Source organism: Antechinus flavipes, chromosome 5 (genome assembly GCF_016432865.1).
Source record: "Antechinus flavipes isolate AdamAnt ecotype Samford, QLD, Australia chromosome 5, AdamAnt_v2, whole genome shotgun sequence".
In the NCBI taxonomy this organism is placed as follows: Eukaryota; Metazoa; Chordata; class Mammalia; order Dasyuromorphia; family Dasyuridae; genus Antechinus; species Antechinus flavipes.
In genome coordinates this window covers 1,910,539-1,927,011 of record NC_067402.1, presented here as the reverse complement: position 1 = coordinate 1,927,011, position 16,473 = coordinate 1,910,539, and the positions used below count along the sequence as shown (strand labels likewise).

Below are 16,473 nucleotides of genomic sequence, written 5' to 3'. Positions count from 1 at the left end.
ACAGACCTGGGGGAACCGCGTGTCCCTGTGTCACAGACCTAGGGGAACCGTGTGTCCCTGTGTCACAGACCTGGGGGAACCGCGTGTCCCTCTGTGTCACAGACCTGGGGGAACCACGTGTCCCTGTGTCACAGACCTGGGGGAACCGCGTGTCCCTGTGTCACAGACCTGGGGGAACCGCGTGTCCCTGTGACACAGACCTGGGGGAACCGCGTGTCCCTGTGACACAGACCTGGGGGAACCGCGTGTCCCTGTGTCACAGACCTGGGGGAACCGCGTGTCCCTCCGTGTCACAGACCTGGGAGAACCGCGTGTCCCTCCGTATCACAGACCTGGGAGAACCGCGTGTCCCTGTGTCACAGACCTGGGAGAACCGCGTGTTCTGTGTCACAGACCTGGGGGAACCGCGTGTCCTCCGTGTCACAGACCTGGGGGAACCGCGTGTCCCTCCGTGTCACAGACCTGGGAGAACCGCGTGTCCCTGTGTCCCCGGATCTGGGAGAACCGCGTGTCCCTGTGTCACAGACCTGGGGGAACCGCGTGTCCCTCCGTGTCACAGACCTGGGAGAACCGCGTGTCCCTGTGTCCCCGGATCTGGGAGAACCGCGTGTCCCTGTGTCACAGACCTGGGAGAACCGCGTGTCCCTCCGTGTCACAGACCTGGGAGAACCGCGTGTCCCTGTGTCACAGACCTGGGGGAACCGCGTGTCCCTCCGTGTCACAGACCTGGGAGAACCGCGTGTCCCTCCGTGTCACAGACCTGGGGGAACCGCGTGTCCCTGTGACACAGACCTGGGGGAACCGCGTGTCCCTGTGACACAGACCTGGGGGAACCGCGTGTCCCTGTGTCACAGACCTGGGAGAACCGCGTGTCCCTGTGTCACAGACCTGGGGGAACCGCGTGTCCCTGTGTCACAGACCTGGGAGAACCGCGTGTCCCTGTGACACAGACCTGGGGGAACCGCGTGTCCCTGTGTCACAGACCTGGGGGAACCGCGTGTCCCTCCGTGTCACAGACCTGGGAGAACCGCGTGTCCCTGTGTCACAGACCTGGGAGAACCGCGTGTCCCTGTGTCACAGACCTGGGGGAACTGCGTGTCCCTGTGTCACAGACCTGGGGGAACCGCGTGTCCCTGTGTCACAGACCTGGGGGAACCGCGTGTCCCTCCGTGTCACAGACCTGGGAGAACCGCGTGTCCCTGTGTCACAGACCTGGGGGAACCGCGTGTCCCTGTGTCACAGACCTGGGGGAACCGCGTGTCCCTCCGTGTCACAGACCTGGGAGAACCGCGTGTCCCTGTGTCACAGACCTGGGGGAACCGCGTGTCCCTCCGTGTCACAGACCTGGGAGAACCGCGTGTCCCTCCGTGTCACAGACCTGGGGGAACCGCGTGTTGTGTCACAGACCTAGGGGAACCGCGTGTCCCTGTGACACAGACCTGGGGGAACCGCGTGTCCCTGTGTCACAGACCTGGGGGAACCGCGTGTCCCTGTGTCACAGACCTGGGGGAACCGCGTGTCCCTGTGTCACAGACCTGGGAGAACCGCGTGTCCCTCCGTGTCACAGACCTGGGAGAACCGCGTGTCCCTGTGTCACAGACCTGGGGGAACCGCGTGTCCCTCCGTGTCACAGACCTGGGAGAACCGCGTGTCCCTGTGTCACAGACCTGGGAGAACCGCGTGTCCCTGTGTCACAGACCTGGGGGAATTGCGTGTCCCTGTGTCACAGACCTGGGGGAACCGAGTGTCCCTGTGTCACAGACCTGGGGGAACCGCGTGTCCCTCCGTGTCACAGACCTGGGAGAACCGCGTGTCCCTGTGTCACAGACCTGGGGGAACCGCGTGTCCCTGTGTCACAGACCTGGGGGAACCGCGTGTCCCTCCGTGTCACAGACCTGGGGGAACCGCGTGTCCCTGTGTCACAGACCTGGGGGAACCGCGTGTCCCTCCGTGTCACAGACCTGGGAGAACCGCGTGTCCCTCCGTGTCACAGACCTGGGGGAACCGCGTGTCCCTGTGTCACAGACCTAGGGGAACCGTGTGTCCCTGTGTCACAGACCTGGGGGAACCGCGTGTCCCTCCGTGTCACAGACCTGGGAGAACCGCGTGTCCCTGTGTCACAGACCTGGGGGAACCGCGTGTCCCTGTGACACACACCTGGGGGAACCGCGTGTCCCTCCGTGTCACAGACCTGGGAGAACCGCGTGTCCCTCCGTGTCACAGACCTGGGGGAACCACGTGTCCCTGTGTCACAGACCTAGGGGAACCGTGTGTCCCTGTGTCACAGACCTGGGGGAACCGCGTGTCCCTGTGTCACAGACCTGGGGGAACCGCGTGTCCCTGTGTCACAGACCTGGGGGAACCGCGTGTCCCTGTGACACAGACCTGGGAGAACCGCGTGTCCCTGTGACACAGACCTGGGGGAACCGCGTGTCCCTCCGTGTCACAGACCTGGGAGAACCGCGTGTCCCTCCGTGTCACAGACCTGGGGGAACCGCGTGTCCCTGTGTCACAGACCTGGGGGAACCGCGTGTGTCCCTGTGTCACAGACCTGGGGGAACCGCGTGTCCCTCTGTGTCACAGACCTGGGGGAACCACGTGTCCCTGTGTCACAGACCTGGGGGAACCGCGTGTCTCTGTGTCACAGACCTGGGGGAACCGCGTGTCCCTGTGACACAGACCTGGGGGAACCGCGTGTCCCTGTGACACAGACCTGGGGGAACCGCGTGTCCCTGTGTCACAGACCTGGGGGAACCGCGTGTCCCTCCGTGTCACAGACCTGGGAGAACCGCGTGTCCCTCCGTATCACAGACCTGGGAGAACCGCGTGTCCCTGTGTCACAGACCTGGGAGAACCGCGTGTTCTGTGTCACAGACCTGGGGGAACCGCGTGTCCCTCCGTGTCACAGACCTGGGGGAACCGCGTGTCCCTCCGTGTCACAGACCTGGGAGAACCGCGTGTCCCTGTGTCCCCGGATCTGGGAGAACCGCGTGTCCCTGTGTCACAGACCTGGGGGAACCGCGTGTCCCTCCGTGTCACAGACCTGGGAGAACTGCGTGTCCCTGTGTCCCCGGATCTGGGAGAACCGCGTGTCCCTGTGTCACAGACCTGGGAGAACCGCGTGTCCCTCCGTGTCACAGACCTGGGAGAACCGCGTGTCCCTGTGTCACAGACCTGGGGGAACCGCGTGTCCCTCCGTGTCACAGACCTGGGAGAACCGCGTGTCCCTCCGTGTCACAGACCTGGGGGAACCGCGTGTCCCTGTGACACAGACCTGGGGGAACCGCGTGTCCCTGTGTCACAGACCTGGGAGAACCGCGTGTCCCTGTGTCACAGACCTGGGAGAACCGCGTGTCCCTCCGTATCACAGACCTGGGGGAACCGCGTGTCCCTGTGTCACAGACCTGGGGGAACCGCGTGTCCCTCCGTGTCACAGACCTGGGAGAACCGCGTGTCCCTGTGTCACAGACCTGGGAGAACCGCGTGTCCCTCCGTATCACAGACCTGGGGGAACCGCGTGTCCCTGTGTCACAGACCTAGGGGAACCGTGTGTCCCTGTGTCACAGACCTGGGGGAACCGCGTGTCCCTCTGTGTCACAGACCTGGGGGAACCGCGTGTCCCTGTGTCACAGACCTGGGAGAACCGCGTGTCCCTGTGACACAGACCTGGGGGAACCGCGTGTCCCTGTGTCACAGACCTGGGGGAACCGCGTGTCCCTCCGTGTCACAGACCTGGGAGAACCGCGTGTCCCTGTGTCACAGACCTGGGGGAACCGCGTGTCCCTGTGTCACAGACCTGGGGGAACCGCGTGTCCCTCCGTGTCACAGACCTGGGAGAACCGCGTGTCCCTGTGTCACAGACCTGGGGGAACCGCGTGTCCCTCCGTGTCACAGACCTGGGAGAACCGCGTGTCCCTCCATGTCACAGACCTGGGGGAACCGCGTGTCCCTGTGTCACAGACCTAGGGGAACCGTGTGTCCCTGTGTCACAGACCTGGGGGAACCGCGTGTCCCTGTGTCACAGACCTGGGAGAACCGCGTGTCCCTGTGTCACAGACCTGGGGGAACCGCGTGTCCCTCCGTGTCACAGACCTGGAGAACCGCGTGTCCCTCCGTGTCACAGACCTGGGGGAACCGCGTGTCCCTGTGTCACAGACCTGGGGGAACCGCGTGTCCCTCCGTGTCACAGACCTGGGGGAACCGCGTGTCCCTCCGTGTCACAGACCTGGGAGAACCGCGTGTCCCTCCGTGTCACAGACCTGGGGGAACCACGTGTCCCTGTGTCACAGACCTAGGGGAACCGTGTGTCCCTGTGTCACAGACCTGGGGGAACCGCGTGTCCCTCTGTGTCACAGACCTGGGGGAACCGCGTGTCCCTGTGTCACAGACCTGGGGGAACCGCGTGTCCCTGTGACACAGACCTGGGAGAACCGCGTGTCCCTGTGTCACAGACCTGGGGGAACCGCGTGTCCCTCCGTGTCACAGACCTGGGAGAACCGCGTGTCCCTCCGTATCACAGACCTGGGGGAACCGCGTGTCCCTGTGTCACAGACCTAGGGGAACCGTGTGTCCCTGTGTCACAGACCTGGGGGAACCGCGTGTCCCTCTGTGTCACAGACCTGGGGGAACCGCGTGTCCCTGTGTCACAGACCTGGGAGAACCGCGTGTCCCTGTGACACAGACCTGGGGGAATCGCGTGTCCCTCCGTGTCACAGACCTGGGAGAACCGCGTGTCCCTGTGTCACAGACCTGGGAGAACCGCGTGTCCCTGTGTCACAGACCTGGGAGAACTGCGTGTTCTGTGTCACAGACCTGGGGGAACCGCGTGTCCCTGTGTCACAGACCTGGGAGAACCGCGTGTTCTGTGTCACAGACCTGGGGGAACCGCGTGTCCCTCCGTGTCACAGACCTGGGAGAACCGCGTGTCCCTCTGTGTCACAGACCTGGGAGAACCGCGTGTTCTGTGTCCCCGGATCTGGGAGAACCGCGTGTCCCTGTGTCACAGACCTGGGGGAACCGCGTGTTCTGTGTCACAGACCTGGGGGAACCGCGTGTCCCTGTGACACAGACCTGGGGGAACCGCGTGTTCTGTGTCACAGACCTGGGGGAACCGCGTGTCCCTGTGACACAGACCTGGGGGAACCGCGTGTTCTGTGTCACAGACCTGGGGGAACCGCGTGTCCCTGTGACACAGACCTGGGGGAACCGCGTGTCCCTGTGACACAGACCTGGGGGAACCGCGTGTCCCTCCGTGTCACAGACTTAGGGGGAAGCGTGAGCACAGAAGTCTTGGAGCCACCTCTGCTCAGTTTGTGATGGGATACGATCTCGCTGTAAGAAATGGGGTGGGGGCCGATTTCAGGAAATCCTGGGGAGATTCGCATGAACCGGGGCAGAGTGAAGCGAGCAGGGGGAAGCCCGAAGTCCGGAGCAGCACAATTGCGGGGTGACTCCTCAGCAGTGCAGACAGCCAAATCATTCTGCAGGGCCTTAGAACAGGTGCTCTGCGCTTCCGGAGAGAACCCAGGGAGGCTCCATGCAGGTGGAAGCACGTTATTTGTCCTTTCTTTTGTTTATTTTTTTGGTCTGGGTTTTCTTTAACAATATTTCTGGGGTTTCGAAGCGAAGCCGAGCCCCCAAATATTGTTGGGGTTCCAGCCTGGCGTTGGGAGGCGTCTCCAAACAATTTTCGGGTTTAGACATCGCTAGTTCCAGAGGCAAAGGTCCTGTTCCCCGCAGGCCGGTTTGTAAAGGAGAAAGTGGCGCTCAGCGGGCTCCCGGCAGCCTCCGGAGCACATTTCCACTTTAGGTAACCGGGCGGTTTGAGGGAACCGAGTTTCTAAGGAAGCCTTTGATTTGCTAATTTGATGGCTTAGAGGAGCTGATTAGAATCAGGGAAGACCCGCCCCGCCCGGGTTCTAATCCCCGCCTCTAACCATAAAATCAGCCTCCCGCAGCGGCCTGGCTCGGAGCCCGGCACACGCCTAAACCCAAGGAACAAATCAAAGGCTTTCTCGGAAACAGGTGCCCCGGAGGAGGGTCCCCAGGGCGGGAAGAGGAAAACGTGGAGGCAGACGGTTGGTTCTAATCCCAGAATCCGGAACCCCAGGGGGTCCTGGGATAGCAGCTGGGGCCGATCTACAGAGGAAGAAGGGGTGGCCCGTGACTGTGTGTGTGGGGTCTGCCCAAAGACTCCCCAGGAAGGAGAGGAGAAAGGGGAAAAGAGGGGAACGCGTGTTCAGCTTCTGCCTGGAGCCCCGGGGGGAGGGGGAGGGAGCGTCCAGCCTTGAGGACCCCCAGGGAAGAGGGGGAGAGGGGAGGCTGTAAAGCGAGTCCAGTTGGCAGCCCGTTTCAGCCGCTGGACAGCTCTCAGGGATGCTTTGATCAGGCCCCAGTCTGAGGCTCCTGGGCGCCTCTTTCAACTTTCCGGCCCCCAGACTCCTTTTTTTCAGGGCAGACACGCCTTCATCTCTTCCTCAGACCCTCCAGGGCAGGTGGGGTCCGCAGGGGGTCTCTCCTGAATCATCTTCCGCAGTCCAAAGAGGCTGGGGGGCGGGGGGTGTTGGGATCTTTCAGCTACCCCCGGCCCACAGAGAAAAGCTTGTACTCCGCTAAGACCCCCGATCTTTCCTAGACCGGGTGCTGGTCCAAGCCCCGCCCCTTCTGCCTGTGAAGGTGATTATTCGCACCCAAGGGTTACGAACTGTGTCAGCCTGGCCATTGACTGAGGAGTCACACTGCCCAAGGCAAAGGGCAGAGCCCTGTGGCGCTATACTGGAGACCTGGAACGCGAGGGGTCCCTTAGGGAATTACTGGGGACACTTAGTGTCCGATCGGGGGGTCAAGTTCGTGACGGAAGTGGTCTCTCGACAGCCTACTCTCACTTCCGGCCACGCACGCGCCTCCTGGATGGGTGGGGCCCGCCACTGGGCAGAACTTCCATTACGTCATCTTCCCTTGACGGAAGCGCTCCCTCTGCAGCAGTCTCCACGTGGGCCCGGGCATTGCATCAGACCCCCAGGCGGCCAGGCAGTGGCAGGGGAGGGACGAGGGGGTGGAGCCAGGGAGTGGTGGGCGGAAACCTGGCCGAGACTGAAGGAGGGTGGGCCGGGTCCACCCCGGCCCGCCCCTCTGTCCTGTCCGCCTCTGCTCATTCGGAGGCTCGGCCCGGCGGTGATCTAGTCCAGACACTTTCGCTGCACGCGCGCGGTCCGGAAGAGTTCTGTCATCCGGGGTAAACTGAGGCTCCGCCATGTGCGGCATCTGGGCGCTGTTCGGCAGCGATGAGGGCCTGTCGGCGCAATACCTGAGCGCCATGAGCGTCGCCCACCGGGGCCCCGACGCTTTTCGCTTCGAGAATGTGCACGGCTTCACCAACTGCTGCTTCGGCTTCCACCGGCTGGCCGTGGTGGACCCCGTGTCCGGCATGCAGCCCCTCCGCCTGCAGAAGTTCCCCTCCCTGTGGCTGTGCTACAACGGCGAGATCTACAACCACCGGCAGGTGGGGAGTGAGGAGGGGCCCGGGCATATCCCGGGGGCTGGGGTCACGTTCCGGCTCGCCTGCCCCCGACCGGGGGCTGGGGGGAGAGGTTCAGCCCTCCCGGGGAGACGGCTTCAGTTTTTGCCTTGGCCCCTCCCCCTCCCCCTCCGAATATCCAAGGCCCCCAACTGAGTGCCAAATATGGTGCCAAAGCCTGTGCATGAAACCTCCGCTGCCTCCATCTGTGGTGGATTTCTGCTCCCTATCTGCGATCTGTTTCACCTCCCCCACCCTCTGTCCGTGTGGTGGATTTCACCTCTCTATCTCGGTGATCTATTTCCCCTCCCTCACCTCTCTGGTCCATTTCACCTCCCTATCTCTGATCTGTTTCTCCTCCCCCACCTTTCTGTCCAATCCATTTCACCTCCCTATCTCTGTCATCTATTTCACCTCCCCCACCTCTCTGGACCATTTCACCTTCTAGACATCTGTGATGGATTTCACCTCCCTCACTCTGTCCAGTCCGTTTCACTTCTCTCTCTCTCTCTCTCTCTCTCTCTCTCTATATATATATATATATAATCTATTTCACCTCTCCCACCTCTCTGTCCAGTCCATTTCATATCCTTGTCTCTGTGATCTATTTCACTCCCCCACCTCTGTCCAGTTCATTTCACCTCATCTCTGTGATCTATTTCACTCCCCCAGCCTCTGTCCAGTCCATTTCACCTTTCTCTCTCTGTGATCTATATCACTTCCCTATCTCTGATCTATTACACTTCTCCCACCTCTAGACCATTTCACCTTGTTCATTCTCTCTAGGATTTCAAAAAGCACCCCCCCCCTTTTTTCTCTGACCCTGCCTCCACCCCTAATGCTGACCCTCAAAGCTTGGACTATTGCTATAGCTTATTGGAAGGGGGCGGGAAGAGGTGGTCTACCTACCTTAAGCTTTTCCCCATTCAGCCCTAAAACATGGGTCTGATCATGTCACCCCCCTACTCTATAAACTTCAGTGATTTCCTCTCCACTCCAAGAACAAATACCAAATGCTTCGATTGATATTCAAAGCCCTTTGTCACTGCCTCCTCCCTTTCTAGTCTTCTCACCCCTCTCCTCGATCCAGGGAAGGAGGCCTCCTGGATGTTCTCTCCCCAGCTGTTCTCCTCTCTGAGGACTCCCGGCCTGTAGTTTCTTAAAAGTCCCAACTAAAATCTCCATATCTATAGGAAGCTTTCCCTAATCCCTTTAACTCCAGTGCTTTCCCTCCCTTCTCTTTTTCCCGTTTTTCTTATCTCCCTTAGATTACTTTGCACGCAGTTGTTTTAATGATCTTCCTCCATTTGTCGATAAACTCCCTGAGGGCAAGGACTGGCTTCTGCCACATTCTCTATGGATACCTAATAAATATTTATTGAGTGGATTTGCATGGAGCTCCCCTAGGTCCTCGGGATTGAATTTACTCCCCAGGGCTTTTGAATTGGCTCTGGCTTTGCCTGGGTGGGACCTTTGGCTTGGGGTCCCCCTCAGCCACCCCGAACAGCTGATTGGTTTCATCAGTATCTCACTAAGTCTTGGAGGCCACTGCCCCACCCCACCCCCTTCTAGACCCAATCACAGGTTCTTACTTAGCCCCTCCCTGAGGTGCCACGGGCAGTCCTGAGGCTGTTTCCTTGTCTTTGTTCTCTGCCAGTGGGCTGGAGAGCTTCTAGGTGCAGACTGATCCTGCCACTTTCCTCCCCTCCCCTTTCCTCTCCCTCTCCCCTTCCCCTTTTTCCTTCTTTTTTTCTCACCTCCCCATCTCACCTCCTCTTCTCTCCCTCACCTTCCCCTGCTGTTACTCCTCTTTCCCATTCCTTCTCCCTTCTCTCTCCCCTCCTGTCTTGCCCCCTTCCCTTTTCCCTTTCCACTCCACTCACCTCTCTTCCTTTCCCCCTTCCTCCTCAGTATCCTCCGATTAGAAATGGCTGAGTTGAATCTGTGAGCTCCTTCCCCAGCCTTCAGGCCTTCAGAGTTCTGTGCCCGAGGTGGGGGCTGGGAAAGGAAATGGCTCCTGGAAGCTCAGCTCCCTAACCCTAACCCTAACCCTAAATGCCTCCTGACGCTAACCCTAACCCTAACCCGACTCTATCAAGCTCAGCCCCTTGTTGGCAATAGGGGGCTCTTGAGGAGGCCCTGGAGGGTGGTGCTGGCCACAGAGGGGCAGAGAGGAGGGAACAAGCATTTATGTGGCACATACCGCGTGCATACCAAAGGCAGACGGAGCTGACTCACACTTGCCAGATTTGTTTCCCGGGTGTCCCCTAGGATGACACTCACAGCAGCCCTGCAGAGGAGGTGCAGTTTTTACATGGGCCCATATTCCAGTTGGGGTAGATAAAGGTTAAGTCCTTACCCAGGGTCACCCAGGTGCTTCCTGACCCCAGGCCCCAGGCTCTGGTCACTGGGGCTCCCCCAGCCACCGCGGGACCTGTGGGGGAAGGCCTGCGCAGACTTGCTGTTCTTCCAGGCCCTGCTCACCGGAGCCCAGTCAGACGCCCGTGGTGGCTGTCCTGAGCTTGGGCCGCGGGGGCGGCTGCCCCCAACTCCTGCAGGGGTGGGGGTGGGGGGCGGCCGGCATAGACCAGCCTCATCTGCAGGCCGTTGGCGGGCTCTGGGCCGACGTCCCCCTTTCTATCCCGTGTCCCCGCAGCTGCAGAAGCACTTTGGGTTTGAGTACCAGACACAGGTCGATGGGGAGATCCTGCTCCACCTCTACAACAAAGGGGGCATCGAGCAGACGGCCCCCATGCTGGACGGCGTCTTCGCCTTCATCCTGCTGGACACCGCCAACCGCAAGGTGTTCTTGGGGAGGGACACGTTTGGCGTCCGGCCGCTGTTTAAAACGCTGACGGATGAAGGATTTCTGGCCGTGTGCTCTGAAGCCAAAGGTAGAGGGGGGATGGGAAATGTTGGCTGGGGGGGCTTGTGTGCGCCCATGCGTGTGGGGGAGGGCGGGGAACGGGGCCCAGTGGAGGGCCCGCCGGACCCCTCAGGACAGACAGGAAGGCGGGCGCCCAAACACCGGCCCGTCCTCAAGGCAAGGCTGGCCCCAGGAGCCCCCCGGAGCCCCTCAGGGCTGGGAGAGCCCTCTGAGCCTCATGTGGCTCCTCCAATCCCGGTAAAGCCTTCACCACATCACCCTCATTACTTGCCCCGAGACCCCAGATCAGGGGCTCAGGGGGTAGCGTTTGGGACAGACCCCCAGGAGCTAGCTCAAGTTTGTTTGGTCCGCATGACGGCAGATAATGGGCCCCCCGAGGCGGCCGAGTCCCAGGCGTAGAGCTGGGGGCCTGATTCACCTGGGGGGGTTCCTGGCCAGCAGAACTGGGGGGGCTTTTCCTCTCAGTCCTCCTCCTCCCCGCAGGGGCTGCCAGCCAAGGCCTAGGTGTGGCTCCAGCAGCCTGGCCCCGCGGGCTCGGGTTCCAGGGTCCTGCTGCCCTCCGTCCTGGTCAGGGCACCGTGGCTAAGCGAGGTCCCAGGGCCTGGGGCAGCAGGAACCTCCCCCTCCCCCCACCATCGGAGGCGGGTGCCTTGTCTGGCGCTTATAGAGACGCACGGGCGCTCTGAGAGTCAGGGGTCGCCGTCCTCACACCCCCGCTTCCGCAGGCCTGGTCAACCTGAAGCACCCCGCGGCCCCCCAGCTGCAGATCACCCCCTTCCCCCCCGGCCATTACGAAGTCCTGGACTTGAAGACCAATGGGAAGGTGGTGTCTGTGGAGCTGGTGAAGTTCCACCAGTGCCGGGACGCCCCCCTCCATGCCCTCTACGACCCCCTGGAGAAGCTCTCTTCAGGTAGCAGCTGTGGGGGTTGGGGGCGAAGGGGGAGGGGGCTGAGTGGGGCCTCGGGTGCGTGGGAGGCTGACCCCGTGGGGGAGGGGCTGAGTGGGGCCTCGGGTGCGTGGGAGGCTGACCCCGTGGGGGAGGGGCTGAGTGGGGCCTCGGGTGCGTGGGAGGCTGACCCCGTGGGGGAGGGGCTGAGTGGGGCCTCGGGTGCGTGGGAGGCTGACCCCGTGGGGGAGGGGCTGAGTGGGGCCTCGGGTGCGTGGGGCCGCTCCCTTCACCTGATCTGCTCTTTCCAGGCCTGGATCTTGAAACAGTGAAGGGTAACATCCGGCTGCTCTTCGACCGCGCCGTCCGGAAGCGCCTGATGACTGACCGGCGCATCGGCTGTCTCCTGTCAGGTGAAGGGGCGGCCGGGACGGGATGGGGGGGGCAGATGGCCTGGCTAGGACTGGGCTGGGCCACAGGGTCTCTGCTTCTAGAGGAGGGAGGCGGAGGCCGGGGCCTCCCTGCGCTCACTGCTCAGGCTGCTCTCCCTGGGTACCTGCGGCCCCTCGAGAAGCGCCGGGACGCCGGCTGCCTCTCCCTTAAAGCCCAGGCCCCTCTCCTTGCGGCTGAAGCCCCGGGCAGGCTGGCTCCAGTTAGGGCCGGGCCTGGGGGGCGCCTAGTGCACGGGCAGCCTGGGGAAGGCCGCAGCATCCTCAGAGCAAGGCGGAGTCCTGGCTCCCCGGGGCCCCGGGGCAGACCTCCTGCTCAGCCTTCCAAGCCGCTCCTGCTTGAGTCATCATTTGAGTCAGCACCTGCCCCTCCCTCCCTTCCATGCTTCTCAGCCACGCTCTTGCCCAGTGCCCCCGCCTGGCCCAGGAAGGAGACCCTGCCCCGGCTCTCGGGGTTCCCTCCTGCCATCCAGTCGGCCCCGCGGCCCCCCGCCCCCCGCCCCCTCTGTCTCCCCCATCCCGGCTCTCCGTAACTGGGCCCCTGCCCCGCCCCCAGCGGCTCCTGCCCCGCCTCTCTCTGACCCCTCCCCTCCGCCTGGCCCCTCCCCCGCCCGCCCTCTTCCCACGGCCCGCGCTCCCTTCCTCAGGGGGTCTGGACTCCAGCTTGGTGGCCGCCACCCTCCTGAAGCAGCTGAAGGAGGCCGAGGTCTCCTACCCGCTCCAGACCTTCGCCATCGGCATGGAGGACAGCCCGGATCTGCTGGCCGCCCGGAAGGTCAGCGGGGCGGGCGCGGGGCGGGGCAGGGGGAGGGCCCACACGGTACCCTGCTGGGCGGAGGGCCGAGTCTGCCCCCTGCTGGCCAGTCTGCCCCCTGCTGGCCGAGTTGTCTGCCCCCCTGCTGGCCGAGTCTTTCCCCCGCTGCGCGAGTTTTCTGCCCCCTGCTGGCCGAGTCTCTCCCCCGCTGCCCGAGTTGTCTGCCCCCTGCTGGCCGAGTCTGCCCCCGCTGCCCGAGTTGTCTGCCCCCTGCTGGCCTTGCTGCCTCTTGCCGGCGAGCTGCGCCCTCCCGGCCCCCAGGCATCCCGGCTCCCCGTTGCAGGTGGCGGCCCACATTGGGAGCGAGCACCACGAGGTCCTCTTCAGCTCCGAGGAGGGTCTCCAGGCCCTGGACAAGGTCATCTTCACCCTGGAGACCTACGACATCACCACAGTCCGAGCGTCTGTCGGTGCGTAAAATGGCGAGCGGCGGCCAGACCGGGGCTGGGGGCGGGCGCAGCTGTTGGGCTCTCGGGCCGGGGAGGGGAGTCCCGGGCGCCGCCCCCAGCAGAGAGCCCCCGCCGGCCCGGGGCGCACAGAGGGGACACAAGAGGCGGGGCCCGCGCCCCCAGCCCCGCCCCTCCCCCTGCACGCGGGCTGTGGGGGCCGGCCTGACCCGGGCTGCGCCCCCCCCCCAGGCATGTACCTGGTCTCCAAGTACATCCGCAAGAACACGGACAGCGTGGTTGTCTTCTCGGGAGAAGGCTCCGACGAGCTCACCCAGGGCTACATCTACTTCCACCAGGTGAGCCGGTGGGCCGGCCCTCCCCCCCAGCCCCGAGCTCCCGGGCCCTCCCTCAGCCCCTGGATCGGGGGTGGGCGCCGGCGGCCCCTGGCCTAGAGTGGCTGACGGCAGCTCGGGCCCTCCCTCTGAGGCGCCGGCGCTGCCCCTCGGGCCGGGGGCTCAGAGCTGAGGCTGTGTCCCAGCGGCTGCCTCGGCTCCTCCCTCCCTCCTCCCGCCTCGGAGTCCTCCCTCTGTCTCTCCTCCCTCCCTCCCCCCCCCCCCAGTAAAGCAGAAGCTGTGGGGGGTTAGGGGGGCGGGGCGGGGCCCTCCTGGGCAAGAGCTCAGACTCTGCTCCCCGCAGGCGCCGTCGGCCGAGGAGGCCCAGGAGGAGAGCGAGAGGCTTCTGAAGGAGCTCTACCTCTTTGACGTGCTGCGTGCAGACCGGACCACAGCGGCCCATGGGTAAGCAGGCACCTGGGGGGGGGGCCGCTCGGACAGGCGGCGGGGGTGGGGGTGGGGGGGCTGCCTTCCTTCTCTGCCTGGGGGGGGGTCTGCCTTCCTTCTCTGCCTGGGGGGGGCTGCCTTCCTTCTCTGCCTGGGGGGGGGTCTGCCTTCCTTCTCTGCCTGGGGGGGAGGGGGCTGCCTTCCTTCTCTGCCTCGGGCAGATGGAGTTGGGGCGTCGGGGGTAGGGGGGTGAAGCTTCCCCTGGGAAGGGCCCTGGTGGGACCCCCGAGGCTCCCCCCATCTGGGTCCTGGACGGTGGGAGGGGCCCCTCGGCCTGAGCCCGGTGCCTCCGCCTCCCAGGGGGCGTCTCTGCCAGCCCTCGGTAAGTCTTTGGGGAAGCGCAGTCAGGGAAAGGGCCTTGCCCAGCGGCCGGCCTGGTAGGTATCTGAGGCTGCGCTGGGATCCAGATCTTCCTGCGCCAGGGCCTGTGCTCCGCCCCCTGGGCCGCCCCCTCCCAGACCCGTGCCCCATAAAGTCCCTGCAGAGACGTGTGGGACGGGGCGCTCTCCGGGGGCCTTAATGAGGATGTCCCTGGGCCAGGGGGAGGAGGCCACCAGAGCTCCTGGAGCCCCGCCCCCGGGGGGGCAGTGTCTGAGGGGCGGGAGGAGGAGACCAGGAGCAGGGGGCGGTCACTGGCTTTCTTAATTGACTGTCCTGTGTCCGCTGGCCCAGGTGAGACCTGCTGGGGGGGAGGGCCCTCTGCTGGTGGCCCTGGCTACTGCGCCACATGGGCACAGTAGGGGCCCCATCCCTGCTTCTGGCCTCCGAGCCGGGCCGGTGGGAAGCCAGTGGGGAAGGAGCCGGGACTCCAGGGACGGAAGGGGAGCCTCTTCCGCCCAGCCCCCACCACGGGCAGTGGCTGCCCCCTCCCCTCCCCAGCAGCAGATGACCGTAACTCATGGCTGTCCCACGGTTAGAAGCTAGTCAGGGCCTGGAGGAGGCGTGGGGGCTGGGGGGTGCAGCGCCCTTTCCCCGCTTCTGTTCTCTCTCCAGCCTAGAGCTGCGGGTCCCGTTTCTGGACCACAGATTTACTTCCTATTACCTGTCCCTGCCCCCAGAGCTGCGGATCCCAAAGGTACTGGCCCGGGCTTGCAGGGGACGCCCCCCCCCCCCCACCACCAGGGTAGGGCAGGAGGGCGGACAAGGGCCGGGAGTCAGCGTCTCTCTCCCTCCAGAACGGGGTGGAGAAGCATCTGCTGAGGGAGGCGTTTCAGGACTGCAACCTGCTGCCCAAAGAGATCCTCTGGCGGCCCAAAGAAGCCTTCAGTGACGGCCTCACCTCTGTCAAGAAGTCCTGGTTCACCATCCTTCAGGAGCACATCGAGCATCAGGTACTTGGGCTTGGGATCTCCAGGGAAACATGAGGGAGGGAGGGTGGGCAGCGCTGGCCCGGGTCGGGCAGGGGGGAGGAGCAGCGCTGGCCCGGGTCGGGCAGGGGGGAGGAGCAGCGCTGGCCCGGGTCGGGCAGGGGGGAGGAGCAGCGCTGGCCCGGGTCAGACGGGGAGGGTGGGCAGCGCTGGCCCGGGTCGGGCAGGGGGGAGGAGCAGCGCTGGCCCGGGTCAGGGCAGGCCGCCATTGGAGATTTTGGTGGGCTGTGGATGGCCCTTCTGCCCCTGAGTGCCTGGAGTTCTCTGTGACTCCCGGGGGCGGCCAGCCAGAGTGAGGGCCCTGCCTGGGCAGGGACTGCGTTTGTCCGGTTTGCTTGTTTCGCTCGGGGGCGTGGGGAGCCGGGCGGAGACAGGGCTGGCCAGGCCTGCAGGTGCTGGGTCCGCGCGCGCCGGGTCCGCCCTGTAACGCTGTAGTCAGAGAGGCTCCTCCCGCCCCACGAGCGGGGGCCGCGGCTCCTCTCCCGGCCGGGCGTTGCCCTGAGCCCCCCCTGGCTTCCCCGGCAGGTCTCTGACTCGCTGCTGGAGAACGCTGCCAAAAAGTTTCCCCTGAACACTCCGAAGACGAAGGAGGGCTACTACTACCGGCAGCTCTTTGAGAAGCACTACCCCGGGCGAGCGGACTGGCTCCCGCACTACTGGATGCCCAAGTGGATCGAGGCCAGCGACCCCTCCGCCCGCACGCTGGCGCACTACAAGTCGGCGGCCAAGGAGTAGCCCCGGGCGGGCTCCTGGGAGGCGGGGGGCGGGGCCCTCCCCGCTCTGTACCCTCCGGCCCAATAAAGTTTTCAGCCAAATGCCAAACAGGCTGTTTCCCAGTTTCCTTTCTCTGCGCTTCCCTTGCGCAAGGTTCTAAGGACGTGTAATAGTTGATTTATGGTGGATAAGGATGCTGCCCATGGTGTGGCGGGGGGGGGGGGGGGAGGGGGGGGGCGGGGTGGAAGGGGCGGAGGAAGCCTGGCCCTCAGGGGACCCAAGGCAGGCCCCGGGACCTGCGCGTCAGGGCTAATCAGTCTCAGAGTTGGGCATTCTGGGGGCGGCTACAGAACCGGGCCCCTCCTCCCCTCCCCCCCCATCCTTCACCACTGTGCTTGGGCTGAGCTTATACCAGGGCAACAATGAAAAAAGAAGTCCTTCTGAACTGGGCAACTTGCAGAAACTTGTTCCGTTGGAACAGAAATTGGATTGTATGAGAAATCACAAATCTTCCGGACTTTGTACTTTTAAAAAGTATATAATAAAATCACCATTTTCAAAGCCCACCGGCCTCTGTGCTTCTCGTGGGACTCCCGGCGTCCAGCTTTTAG

The 16,473-nt window shown here is 63.9% G+C and overlaps 1 protein-coding gene across 1 annotated transcript; it reads left to right on the top strand.

Annotated features, from left to right (window-relative positions):
- The first annotated feature begins 7,061 nt into the window (after positions 1-7,061).
- ASNS (asparagine synthetase (glutamine-hydrolyzing)) lies at positions 7,062-15,970 on the top strand. The gene is made up of 11 exons (XM_052000911.1): positions 7,062-7,501; positions 10,173-10,410; positions 11,129-11,314; positions 11,602-11,703; positions 12,387-12,514; positions 12,837-12,963; positions 13,192-13,298; positions 13,639-13,739; positions 14,775-14,856; positions 14,957-15,112; positions 15,674-15,970. The coding sequence occupies exons 1-11, from the start codon at positions 7,253-7,255 to the stop codon at positions 15,881-15,883; spliced, it is 1,686 nt and encodes a 561-aa protein (XP_051856871.1). The 5' UTR covers positions 7,062-7,252; the 3' UTR covers positions 15,884-15,970.
- Positions 15,971-16,473: the final 503 nt, after the last annotated feature.

Excerpts from the sequence above, each read along its gene's own strand:
- ASNS (XM_052000911.1), top strand. The coding sequence starts at position 7,253 with ATGTGCGGCATCTGGGCGCTGTTCGGCAGCGATGAGGGCCTGTCGGCG. Across the intron at positions 11,704-12,386 it reads CATCGGCTGTCTCCTGTCAG|GGGGTCTGGACTCCAGCTTG; the intron begins GTGAAGGGGCGG and ends TCCCTTCCTCAG. Across the intron at positions 12,515-12,836 it reads ATCTGCTGGCCGCCCGGAAG|GTGGCGGCCCACATTGGGAG; the intron begins GTCAGCGGGGCG and ends TCCCCGTTGCAG.